Source organism: Hetaerina americana, unplaced genomic scaffold (assembly GCF_022747635.1).
Source record: "Hetaerina americana unplaced genomic scaffold, ioHetAmer1.1.p SCAF_5, whole genome shotgun sequence".
Classification (NCBI taxonomy): Eukaryota; Metazoa; Arthropoda; class Insecta; order Odonata; family Calopterygidae; genus Hetaerina; species Hetaerina americana.
The window spans coordinates 58636920-58650740 of record NW_027287095.1 but is presented as its reverse complement, the minus strand read 5'-3'; the positions used below and the strand labels follow the sequence as shown (position 1 = coordinate 58650740).

The 13821-nt window shown below is 34.4% G+C and overlaps 1 protein-coding gene across 1 annotated transcript; it reads left to right on the top strand.

Moving 5' to 3' along the window:
* The first annotated feature begins 8 nt into the window (after window positions 1-8).
* Window positions 9-13821, top strand: GAA1 (glycosylphosphatidylinositol anchor attachment 1). Its single transcript, XM_071591609.1, has 10 exons — window positions 9-320; window positions 723-940; window positions 1040-1199; window positions 1288-1595; window positions 4306-4424; window positions 8568-8648; window positions 9699-9802; window positions 11548-11849; window positions 12701-13098; window positions 13420-13821. The coding sequence occupies exons 1-10, from the start codon at window positions 179-181 to the stop codon at window positions 13688-13690; spliced, it is 2103 nt and encodes a 700-aa protein (XP_071447710.1). The 5' UTR covers window positions 9-178; the 3' UTR covers window positions 13691-13821.

The following is a 13821-nucleotide window of genomic DNA, read 5'->3' as shown; positions in this document are numbered from 1 at the left end:
CGCTAAATTGTGCTGGATTGTGGTATTGATTGTGTTTAAAAGTAAACAATGTATTGAGTACTTTATTTAAAGAAGCTCTCTCCTTTTCTGTTCTTTGGTCCATTCAGAAGTATCTTACGGGTTTAATCTAAATTATAATGCAACAGTTTTAATTCACATTTTGTACATACAATTTGAAATGGGTCTTTTAACTGATCCTGGAGCCGGCCGAGGAAAGTTAACCCAAATATTAGTTTCGCATCACAGCAAATTATGTGTGCTCTCATATATTTCTGGAGTAATATGGTTCATGCTTCTAGCTAATGGATTATTTAATGCAGGTAAAGTATTTATTCCGAGAACGATGTTTACATTTCTGTTTATGTCATCTGTCATGTTCTGGGTATTACTTTTAATTTCTTTCATTCGCTTACACCTTTTCGTGTTTAAGTGAGAAGCAATTATAGAAAGTTACCCCAGGCAGTTGGAAATATGTGTTTACATGTACATAAGTTTTTATTGATCAATATTTAATTCTGAGTAACAGGGTTAGTTTTTTACTTTTGCTACTACTTTGCATGCTGTAATGTTAGCTATCGGTACTTTTATATCTGATGTACCCATATCGGTGTCATGTGCTTCCTTTTTCCCCGTGAACTTATAAAAATGCAATGTTCAAGTGTTCTTGAAATATCGCAGGCGGTTGGAAAAGACATATAATATAAAGCATTATCTCTCCTTAGGTACCTATTTTTCTGAAAATGCGTTACTTCCTGGACTAGTGAAAGGAGAATTTGATGAGCACGGTAGCGCGAAGAATTTTTATACCGAAATAATGGAAGAAGCATCACGTTATCCCGATGCTGTCCCTTATCCATGGCTTATATCCAGCTTCAAGCAGCTGAATTTGGATACCTATACACACAACTTCACTTTGAAATATCCCCTGGGTTCCCGAAAGGTATGTCATTGAAAAGGGCCTAAAAAGTTGTTGCAAAATTTTCATAGGTTTTGCTTCGTTATTTAATAATCTCATGGTCGTATTTTTTTACTTTCAAAGGTTTTCACTGGAAAAAATGTTTATGGTATTTTAAGAGCCCCAAGGGGTTCTAGCACTGAAGCATTGGTTTTGTCGGTTCCATATCGACCTCCAGACAGTATTCATCCCCCGACGGCACCTTCTCTTGCTCTTGCAATGGCACTTGCAAAATTTTTTAGAAGTAAGATACTTAAGTTTTACAATTTTAATGTCAAGCATACATTATGGTGTGCCCGTTATCATGGAATAAATGTCTTTTTTTCCTGGAGGACAGAAATATTGGGCCAAGGACATAATTTTCCTAGTTACCGAACATGAGCAGCTTGGTGTACAGGCTTGGCTTGAGGCGTATCATGGAGTTTCTTGTGGGTATGAAGGGGTCCTTGATGCTGGAACTCTTCCTGGAAGGGGGGGGTCCATTCAAGCTGCTGTTAATTTGGAAATACACTCTGAACGAGTGGGAAGTATAGATGTTAAGGTGGAAGGTCTGAATGGACAGCTGCCGAACCTAGACCTTGTCAATCTCGTCCACCGAATGTGTTCAAAGGAAGGAATAAGGCACACTTTTAAGGATCAGGTAAGTAAGTTATAAATAAAACTTGAATTTTAGAACTTGGTCTCCGTGTGGACCAACTTATAAAAAAATAGGCATGTATCGACTTATATTTCATAATTAATTTGATATGAAAAAACAATTTTTAAAATTCTGTTTGCACCTGATGTATTATTTTATACACAATTTGTGATAATCTAGTTAACAGAGAAACTTATGACATTGGTGTTAACTCAAAACCTTACTCATGGTGAATGCATATATGTGGTCCCCATGCTAAGTGAATGTTATTTAATAAATAAAATTACGAACAATTTTTTGATGAAAAATCCCAATTTATGACAATTGAGAGTAATATTTGTCATCGACTGAATCTTTGATTTTCATCTGTAGTTCTCAGAAGTTCAATAATTCTGAAATGCTCAGGTGTTTGTGAAAAGGCAGTCATTTCACAATATAATAATGGATGGTAAGTTATAAAGAGAAAGGAAATAAGTGAAGAGAGGGGCAAAAGAAAGTTATGAAGCTGAGGACTATATTTTTATTGTTTTTATTCCGTAGACTGCACAGATGGTAGAGAGAATGGTATTGGGTCGAGTGTTGGGCTCTTTGACCTGAGGACTTTGTTCACTCTGAAAGTGGGCGTGAATATTCTTCATTTCTCTCTATATTTCATTGGGTAAAGGCATGAGAAGGAAAAAACTCATGTCATGGAGTAACACAGGCCATTGCGTGCGATGATCCCTCATGCAGATACTTCAAAAGATGTTGTGTGCGTTCTGCCTTTGGCTGACATCATCATCTACACCAATTTACGGAGATAGAGGATAAATATCATAATTGAATTATATCAAACCTAGTAATGTTCATTATATGGCATTAAACATTAACCGGCTGTTCATATACAGCCAGCAGTTCTAATGTAGTCCTAAATTGCAATCAAGTAGCAACCAGACTTTAATGGAGAAATTGTGCCTAAAAGAAACTTCTCAGTATGCACATTTTTTACTCCGATCATATAATATGAGATATTTAAATCAGGATATTCCTTATTGTGGGTCTTTATTTATTTTCCACTCATTTGTCAAGTAATTAAAAAGATTTTTTTACTCAAATAGACGAAACCTGTCTGATTAAGGTCATAAATTTTATTTTTGGAGGCATTTGAAATTCTGTATAGACTCCATCACTAATTAAAATACTCACTAAGTTTCTTCTTGCATTTCAGTCATCACTGGGTGAATCTGCTAAAGTTGCTAGTGCAGTAATTCCAATAGTATTCCTGCCAAAATGAAATCATAGAATTAAAATTTTCCCAATTATCCTCTTTTGCAACTCTCTTCTTCTATACTTTACCATTAAACAGTGGCATTGACTCATTTGCCATGACCTCCAGAGCCTTGTTTAAGTTTGACCCTCAGTCGGTCTACGAAATTCCCTTATATTTCCTTCGGACTTTACCCCCATTTCCTGTGTCATGTCAGGAAACCCCAATCCCCTTTTCTTGTTCCTCCCAAGTTCTAATTATCTTTTTCCCATCCCACATTTCTATTGGTTAAGCTGTTCTCTCGGCCTCACCTTTTTCTGGAGTTATTTTTTGGTGGCTGGGGATAGGGAATTGAGAGAATGTTAAAACGTTCAGGAGCTCTAAATTGTGGCATACACAAAACCTAGTTTTCCCTTTATCATAATGTGTAATGCAATTTTAACTCACTGTAAACTAAAAACTAGATTTTAGGTAGTTTGTAGTGATTTTTCTGATTTGATTAATTTATTGACAAAGATGCAAGTTATAATTTTGTGATTGGATTGTGCTAAGCATTACGCATTAAATGCCTTTCAAAAAATTTGTATGGAATACCTAATAAATGACGTATAAACATTGAATATAAGGTGGTGGTTACATAATGATAAAATTCTGTTGAATGATACAATGGTATTCCTTCTAGTAACATCCTTGCACAAAGTGAAGTCTGGAACTTTTTATTTAAACACTTTTCTTCTCTCAAAATTTTCTCCTTTCTCTATTGTTGGCTATAAATTTATGTATAATTTATTACCTATTATAATTTCATAATTATTGCTTATTTGAAGTAGTCAACTTTATGCATGCCTCCCTCGTCATTCCTCTGAATAAAGTAGCAGGTCCAAAACCCCAAGCCATCATGAACTCAGTGCTGTATTATCCTATACTTATTATGTGTTAGTGCAAATTTTCTAGTATTAACTTAACCATAACTAGCTTAATTGGGGATGATGATACTTTCTACAAGTTTTATCCCATTGTCAAATATTTTGAATTCAACATAAAGCACAAATTAATTCATTATCACCTAAAATTCATAATTTTTCCCATTAAAACTGTTCCTTTATTTAGTAATAACTATTTTCCACTTGTGAGTTATTTCTTTTAACAGGTTTTTAGAAATGATATTTACTGGAAAATACCTCAAATAACCCCATTCATTCAACATTGATTTTCGTATTGTGTAAATTAAAGAACTTTTTTCCTATTTTAAGCAATATTAGTAATTTCTGAAAATTATTGACCTATGCCTGATGGAAGCATTTCAGTACATACTTTTGCAGTGTGTAGACAGGAAATTCCATGTTGTTCAAAGTTAAGCTGACTAAAAAAGTGTTGCATTTACTTTGGTATTATGTTAAATTAAAATTTTTATTTTTCATGCAGTGTCTTGCAGCTAAAATGCTTAATTTTTCCTCTTGCATATAGGAGGATACACCAAATTATGAAACTTTCAAAGGATGGACGGACTCATTCTATACACTAATGTTAATGGTCTTTACGCAATCAACTGGGGTGCCTAATGGAAATCATGGACTTTTTCACAGGTATTGTAATTTATATTCATCCTAATGGCATGTATAATCACTTTTATGGATTATTCAATTAAATTATTCTGTCATTTGCTATCTTGGAAGTGTTTTGGACCAAAATGGTCACAGTGGGAGAGACATGAGAAGAAGAATTGTGTTAACCAAAGAAGCTTTTACAAGGGGAGGGAATTGATGATATGCACATTGGATAAGGATGTAAAGAAAATTTAAGTGAAAACCTTAATATGGAGCGGAAACATGGTCTTTAAGTCAGGATGATAGGCATAGATTGGAGGATTTTGAGAAGTGAGTGTGGAGAAGGATGGAGAAGGTTGATTGGACAGAAAGAAAAACAAATGAAGAAGTCCTGGGTATGGAGGGGAGAAGAGGGGATTGTTGAGATAAATTCTATGGAGACAATACATGGATGCAAAGCATTTTGATTGGCAGTGAGATGTTGAAGACTGTGGTAGAGGTAAGAATGTTTGGAAAACGAGGAAGGAAATATACAGAGTTGAAGAGAGGCCTAGTGTATGGTGCTGTTGTGTTTTGTCAGGAGAGACAAAAGAATTATTTGGTAGTTTGTGTCCCTCCAGAACCTAACCTAACCAGTAAGTTAGCTGTATCAATAGTAATGGGCTTGGGTTGATAGCATTAATCCTTCAAAATCACCTTAGCATCTTTCTCCAAGTTTATTTTATTCCTCATTCAGTTTTTTGTAAACTCATAGGAATTGCGTAACAAACTGCTGATTACAGCAGGGAGGATGATTGCCGGCTCCACAACGTGTGGAAATGAATTTTTCGATAACCAACCAGCTAGTCTACATCAATATCCTGAGTCACCAAAAAGGTGTGTGGCAGTGGGTACAGCACCAGGAGGAAAGGGTATGGGATGAGGGGGTTAGAGTTTTTCAAATGGATGGGGGAAGGTGGGGGGAACTTGCAAAAAATTATATTATATATAACCATATATATAGTCCCTAACTTGTAGGTTAATAATTATTGTGTCGAACTGACCCCTGGGAAATTTCGATTGCAAGTATTCTGGTCTCTTATTGTTCTTTGGAAAACTGACGTTTTAAACCTATCAGTCTTGCAGTCTATCTCTCTAATCTTATTTTCGGGATCCCTCCACCCGTAATACGTTGGGGTTCATATTATGTTCTTGATGTCATCGGAAAAGGACCATCTTTAAATGTTTTTAATAAGTTTAATCTGTATTGTAAACGCCGCTGTGTAAGAGAATCCCAGCCTAAATTTTCTAGCAAAGTAGTTATGCTACTGCATTAGTCATGACAATTTTTGACACATCTAGTCCCCTTCCGCTGAACTTGATCTAATTCTGAAATCAAATTTATCTTTTGAGGATCCCATATGCTGGCAGCACACTCTAGGTGGTGCCTGACTAGGTAGGACAAGAAAACATCGTTCCTTCACTTTTTCTTCGCATTTACCTAGCTCTCTTCTTACAAATCCCAATTTTTTATTAGCATGACCGCATATTTCTCATATGTGCTTTCCCCAGGACAGATCGTGAGTAATTGTTACACCCAAGTATTGAAAGGAATCTACCCTTGCGATTCTGTTTGTTTCACTTTGTAACTAATGGGAGGGAATTACTCGCTTCCCAAAAATGTATTACTATGCATTTTTTCAAATTTAATTCCAATTGCTATGTATCACACCAAGTCTGAATTGCATCTAGATCGTTAGCTAATGCTATTCTGTCTTCGCCACCTCAAATGTCCCCATAAATCACTGCATCGTCAGCAAAAAGATGGAGCCTGTTATTAACCACAGTGCTGAGGTCATTTATGTAAATAAAGAACAAGAGGGGGCCTATGACACTTCCTTGTGGTACACCCGACATGACCTTGACAGTATCAGATGTTACACCATTCAGGACGACTGTTTGAACACGATTTTTTAAGAATTGTCTAATCCAGCATAAAATACTCTCGAGTATTCTATAAGTTTCCAACTTCATGAGTAACTTGCAATGAGGGACTTCATCAAAGGCTTATTTAAAATCTAGGCATATCGCATCAACTGGAATATTACTTTCACCGGAATTCATTATATCATGAACAAAGAGTGCGAGTTAAGTTTCACAGGATCCATATTTATGGAACGAGTGTTGGTTATTAATCAATAAATCTTGGCTATCAAGGTACCTCATTATGGAACTAACAAGGACATGTTCAAGAATCTTACAGGAGATGGAGGTGAGAGGTATTAGCCTATAATTACTAGGGTCCCCCTGGTCTCCATTTTTAAATATGGGCTTTACAGAATCTTCCAGTCATTTGGCATGCTTTCTTCTGCTAATGATTTAAAATTTCTTTAATGATTAAATATTATAGCAAGACAAGGGAAAATTTCAGATGACAGTTCTTTATGCATGTGAGCCAGTATCTCATCAGGTCCCAGAGATTTGTTGGGGTCGATGTTTTTAAGGAGTAACTATTCTGCGGGTGGAAAAGTTGATTGCTTGCATTGGCTGTAGAAATGTTTTCAGAAGGTTCTTGGTTATATTCTGTGAGCGCATGTTGAAAACAATCTGGAAGAATGAGTTTAATATGTTGGCTTTATCTAAACTACTTGTTACTTTATCCCCCTTTTTGTTATTCAATGAGTTAACAGTGGACTTTTTTCCCTGCACTTCCCTGACGTAGGACCAAAAAATCTTTGGTTTATCATTTAAATGTTCACCTAATTTTTTCCTTTTGAATTCTGCTAGTGCCTTCCGGATGGCCTTCTTCGCAGTGGACCTAGATGCTTTGTAATTCTGTATGGTTTTGTTGATTTTATCAGGAGAGGAATATGTAGCCATGTTTTTTATTCTGGCATGTCACACCCTTTGCCGTCCTAGAGATTTCTGTACTTCAGAGTTGTACTAATGGGGATCCTTATTCTCTCTTATATATTTACAAGGTCTCTGTATTGCTGAACGTGTTATCACAAGAAAATTATTCCAAGGATCCTCGACACTCCTGGTGTTGCTTAATTGGTCAAATCTAAGAAAGGAACAGTTTAACTCACATTTTAAGCCATCATAGTCAGGTTTATTGAATAAATAAACCTTTCTCTTAGGTTTGTTAACTTTTTCTATGCTTAGGGAAAATTTAGCATTTACAGCCCTGTGATCACTGATTCCATCAATAACTTCTACATTTAAGACCTTTTCAGGTATATTTGTAGCTAATAGATCAAGAATGTTCTTTTCCCTTCTTGTTGAAGTGACTAATTGATGTAGGGAATTCGAGGTGAATGTCAATAAGAGGGACTCAAATAAATCCTTGTCTTTACCTCGATTTATAAAACTGTACGAATCCCAATCTACTGTGGGAACATTAAAATCACCACCGATAATTAGTTTCTGCTCATTGTTGAGGGATGTAAAGCTTTTTATCTGCCTTTCTAGATATAGTATTGAGTTAAAGCCAGCACGGCGTGGTCTTTAATACACACAAACATATATTCTTTTCACACTGGGTATTTTCACTGAGCACCAAACACTTCCTATACAGCTATCAGAAGGCACTTGCTGGAATACTGTTGAAACCTTTGTAAGCAATTAATCAATAAATGCAGTGAAACCCAAGATAACGTAGCCTTTGCAATCCAAATGCTGCAGAAATCATCACAAAGACTAGTTGTATTATGGAGGCAAATCTTCAGTGAAAGAACTTGGACACTCTTTCTGTATTGCTGTAAGAGTGTATGGTAACTTTTAAAACAGGTGGAAAAGAACTGATGTTATTTGCATCAGTAGGTAAATATTGGTGAGATCATAATTCATATCTGGGATTTTAGGTTGCAGAGGTATAGTTAAAAGAAAACCAGCTTAAGCATTAATAAAGGAAGGGAAACGAAAGGCTCATAGTTCTAGCTCATACTCATAGAATATCTCATCTGATAGGCATAACACTGTACTAGCAGGGCACTTCACATGCATTGCAGATAAATGCAGTGGAGATCAGCTTAAAATTCTGCAGCCACCGTAATTATAGCTTTGGCCAGTAGTTTGGGAAGCACCTACTGTAGAAAAGTTATGCCATTTGTACATTATTTTGATTAATGTTATCTCTTACAGGTACTCTTTGTTATTGGCTAAATGTGAACTCTCATAATTCTTACCTAATCCACTTTACAGGTTTGGCATTGAGGCTGTAACACTTGAAGGTTTTTCTAAGAAGATCAAAGGTAATCCAGCCGGTTTCTATCATCTTGGCAGGTGAGTTGACCTAATCGAGATGACATTTACCAATTTAATCTTCAAGTTAACCCCTCATATAACCATCAATTTCATACAGTTTGTGGTTACTTAACTGTTCATAACTCATTCAACAATGGTTATTTAATATACTATATTCTGCAGTACCACAGGAAATAAGCATAAATTACACTTTCCTTTCCTTAGACACTGCTCAATATCCTGGGAAAAGATAGAGGCATAATTCACTTGTTTAAAGTCAACTCATTTTAATAAAATTTGAAATCACATCAAAAATGCATTTGATGATATATATTTATCCAATTAATAACAAAATTCAAGAAGCTATTTTCTCTATTTATGAAATTTTAGTCAAATATATGAGCATTTATTGAACTGTGATAAATATTAAAAGGCACCCCTATGTACAAGTATCTTATGCATCATACGTGGATTTGTAGAAGGTTGTGTATGCAAATTTACTTGAAATGAATGGTGGTGTGAGAACAATATGGGTGTCTCTGTAGGTTACATTGTTTCATGTTTGGACATTAAGTTGCTTTTTATCATTACATTTTATTATTGGGGTTATGTTAATCCATGCCAGAAATCATTCCAAAACAAAAATCAAGATGTTAACCGATAACTGGGATGCAACTACACCTGAGAACAAGGAAAGAAGAAACAGAGTACTCATAGAATGTTGCATTCAAATTTTCATGTAGACAGAAGAAACATTGATTTATATCAATGCAAAGACAAAAAATCATGCAGAAGTTGTAATGACTGTTCTTTTGCCAATGGTAGCAAAATCAAACTTATGTGAATATAATTCAATGAGCCGCAATGTTTGGATTTCATTTTCTAGAGGAAGAATTCTTGATTGTTGGATCAATGGACAAATTGAGTAGCTTCAGGTGTTATGTGGTGGAAGTCGAACATAATTAATATCTGATCATAGCAATTTTCCACGTGATTATCTAGTGGAAAAGTGCTACGATCAGTTATTTATTATTGAATCAATGGAATTCTTATGGCAACATTTTCTAAAAATTTTCATGTTATTTGCAGGGTTGTGGAACGTATTTTCAGAAGTCTGAATAATCTTTTGGAAAGATTTCACCAGTCTTTCTTTTTTTACCTCCTGCCAGCCACAGATCGATATATCTCCATAGGTAAGAAGTTGAAATTATATAAGTACATCTGTAAAAAAAAGTGAGAAAATAAATTGATGGTTTTGAATTAATTTTTATTTGCTTTGAAAGGTGATTCAATTGTTTTTTGGTTTTAGAACATTTATTAAAGTAGAAATTTGAATACTTGGAAGTTTTATGTACGACTGTAATCACAAGGCAAAATTTTTACAATAGTTCATATTTATATATCTATTGTAATTTTTTTAGCTAATGCCATACAATGGGCAGTGGAACTGCTAATTATCACACTCTGAATTTACGTACTCCTCTAACTCATGTCATTTTTAAACAGTCCAGTGTGGCCTCCTATAAACATAATGCATTCAAAATCTCAAATTAACATTCCTGGCTCCAGAATTTATATGATATTTTACTGCTCACCAGACGTGATGGTCATTGAATTTATTCCCCATGTTTTGTCCGTAACTTTTATGTTTGTATAATGTACATTGGCTGGTCAACATTAGTGTGATAATAAGTTGGTGATTTTTGGAGTTGTATGTGATAAGTTTTAAAGTTATGTTTGGAAAAGTCATCTGCCAGTTTGATACTACATGTATGAATTATACAAAATGTCATGCTTTTGTTATTTTCTTGCAGAAGCAGTTTTGGTTAATTTATCTTAAGTTACATCAAACATCTTAGCTGACCATATTGGCAAATTATTTTATTTTACTGATGATTAATATTGCTTTTAAAATGTTAGAAGGAAATATAAATATTGAAAATCAGCATTACCTAAAAATTCAGCAAGAAGCATGAATGAATAATGTGTATTACTCTTCTTCTTAAAGTTGGTCATGATTCTAATTTGAGCAAAACAGAAGATAAAACTCTTTATGCAATACCTAAAAACATTGCTTTTCCTGTTATGTTGCTATTTTGACCCACTTAAGAAGTGATAAGCCATGAAAAAATTTAGGTAATCTGTTGAATCCTCATAGATGTTGAGATTTGGATCGGAAAAAGTGATGCATTTTTTCCTCCCTCAGAGTCCTTGGAATCTAGCAATATATAATGTGCAATGACAGTAGTGAAGAAAGGTGGGATAATGGAATGATTGTTATTTTAACTAAATCCAACATAGATTTCTAATTCATTCCTGCGAAAGAAGTTGTACTTGGATGTTTTCAGTGTTAGTTAGTTGCAATAAATATTTCTTGAAAATTCATTGCAACAGTTAGTTTTAGTTAATTATTGGGGCTCATATTCTTTATTTTGTGATGATTCTGTGAGCTATTTCAAGTATAAAATATAAAAATACACCTTTAAAAGATTTTTCCTTTATCTCAACTATAATTGAACCTCAATTTGAAGTTACCATGCAACAATTTCAGTGTGTAAAAATCATTTACTTGTATGGGATGATTTTTAATTTGAAATTGTTGCATTGTAATGCACATTTAGCGAATGTCTTTGTTAAAAGTTACCGTATTGGCATCTTCTGCAGTTTCTTGGAATTTTTCAATCACATATTTTTACAGTGGTGCCCTTAAAAATGTTGATTTGCGGTCTCACTTATTCAAAGATAAGTTGGATTGTAATGTTTGTTAATATATGAATTGTTAATGTGGAGGTATCACAAAAATGGCTGGATAATTATTAAATATAACTGGTTGTGATAAAATAATTTAGCTCAAAAAATCCTGGAAATCGATTGCTCTGATTAATTCATCTAATGTTTGGCAAAATACCTTTTCCATGTTTATTTTCTGCTTACATAGGGATGTACATGCCGCCCTTGGGATTGATAGGAGGTGGCCTATTTATTAAAGCATTTGTCGTATGGCTGAAGATGCAAGAAGACAAAGATATATCTCCGAAGGCCAAAGAATCAATTTGTGGAAAAAGTGATGGCCCTGATTCAAATCCGGATAGTGACTGCAAAGATGGTGAAATAGATCCTGTGGTAGAAGATAAAAATGTTGTTGAGGGGAAAGAAACTGACAAATTGAAAGAGGAAGATAAAGGTCCAAGTCTTATTGAAAAATCAAGTGTAGCTGAGTCCGATGAGCAGAGTCATTGTGTAAGTAATGGTGCATTTCCTCTTTATTTTTTTGTGAGTTATTGATTTTGTGTATTTTCCTTAATGCTCGCAAAAATTTTGCTTTTAAATTGATTATAGATTGTAATGTGAAGATTTTATTACTTCTATTAGTTAAATAATGAGTAAAAAATTTGCTTCACTAACCAATAATTTCATTTTTTTTCAAAAACTGTAATAATAATTTTATTTTTTAATATTTTTTCCTATCAATTTCTCCTTGAAATTCTTTGATGGCCCACAATGATATTTTTGAAAAATTTTTATCTTTGTCAAAATTACATTGTCATATTTTATTCTTTATTGCTGTGGATACCTATTGTACAAGGACCCATATCAACATGTGGAATCCCAAATTTGACCCCATGTATGGAGCCAAATTGTTGTTTTTAATTTGAAACTGCCGTTTCGTCATTTTTTGACTTCCCGCCAAGAAATGAGAATTGTGGTACGGATGAAAGTTCAGTTTCTGAAATTGGGTTCTCAGGAATTTCAAGCAAAATGTTGCTGTAATCATATCTAGTTATAATTAATTTTGGAATGTTACTAACTATTTTAGAATTTGACTTACCTAAGAATTTTCTGACAATGCTGGTCTTAATATTAATGTTGAAATCAAAATGTAAATGCTATGATGTCTCCTTTTGAGGACCTTAAATCCAAGAGTTATTCAATCACAAGTTTTCTTAATTTGAAATACTGTGCTGCATTTTTAACTAATATAATGGTATTCTTGTGTTATCTTGGAATGGCCCGGAAATATGCATTTTGGTATGAGTAGCCACTACTCTGCAATCTGATTTAAGTTTGGGAAAATGTTATCAATTTTTCAGGTTCCTCCTTCTATGTGGAATGGAGTTCCTTGGGCCTGTGTAATATTCCTGGGTGCACACAAGATTTGCTTGGCTCTTTATTCCTCGACTGAGATGATAACGCGCTTGGGACTTCATTATTTTTCATTGCCAACAGAAGTGTCTCTTTTTTTGGGCTTTTTGATTGTATCAGTCTGCCTGACTATAATTTTTCCCATAGCCTGCACTGCATCGAAACAAACCCATGTCTCTAATCATTATCATTTGACACCAGAATGGGCTCCATTTGTTAATATTGTTGCCCTGTTGGAGTTGTCTACCATGCTGCTTGCTGTGTCCATGCACAACTTTTCTCTTGCTCTGATCTGTGCTGTTATATATGTTCCTCCTGCACTCTGGATTGCTCCAACGAGGAATAGGTATGCGATTATTTTACATTCTTTCAATTCATGTTTTTTGAAGCAGTATATCTTACAATTTTTTTAATGTTTTTGGCATTTTTGTCCTTAAGTAGTTACATTTGTGTGGTGTTTAACTTAAATTATTAAAGTATGAAATATTAATTTGCAATATATTAAATAAATTGCTGGTTAAACCCCTAGCAGAGGAATACTTTTAATCAATTTAGGCTTGTAAAACCTGAATTGTTGTAGCAATTGTAAATGATAACAGGTTGATGCATGACTGATATGTTTACACAGTTGATTAACATTAGACTTAAACATGGTTCTTTGCTTCAGGTTCCGGAAGTGGTTCCAGAGACTTGTTTGGCTTCCGCTACAGCCCTTATTCCTTATGTGTATTGCTGCAGCCATCAGCACTGCTGTCACATTTCCCGAAGAACTAAAACAGTTTGACCTTGCATTTTTTACCAAAGTGATGGGTGCTTCATGCAATGCTCTGACCTTTTCTGTTGTGGACACGTATGCATATGGCAGTTGGGTGTTTCCCATTGGCTGTTTTCTCTTACTCCCAAATTGGTTACTATTCTGGGCTGTGGCCAATGCATAAAGTGAAACATTCCATTGTATCTTTTAGTCATCCAAAGGAAAAAAAATTTTCAGTTTTTATTTGTACTTGTATATCTGATGTAATTTAATGTACATTTCATACTGTAGATTAAAGTCAATTTTTTGCTTAAA

What these genes read in the sequence shown, in the direction of transcription:
- GAA1 (XM_071591609.1), top strand. Translation starts at nt 179, where the DNA reads ATGGGTCTTTTAACTGATCCTGGAGCCGGCCGAGGAAAGTTAACCCAA. An exon ending in TAATGGATTATTTAATGCAG is followed by an intron (nt 321 to 722) that starts GTAAAGTATTTA and finishes ATCTCTCCTTAG; the next exon opens with GTACCTATTTTTCTGAAAAT. An exon ending in AGATCGATATATCTCCATAG is followed by an intron (nt 9,803 to 11,547) that starts GTAAGAAGTTGA and finishes CTGCTTACATAG; the next exon opens with GGATGTACATGCCGCCCTTG.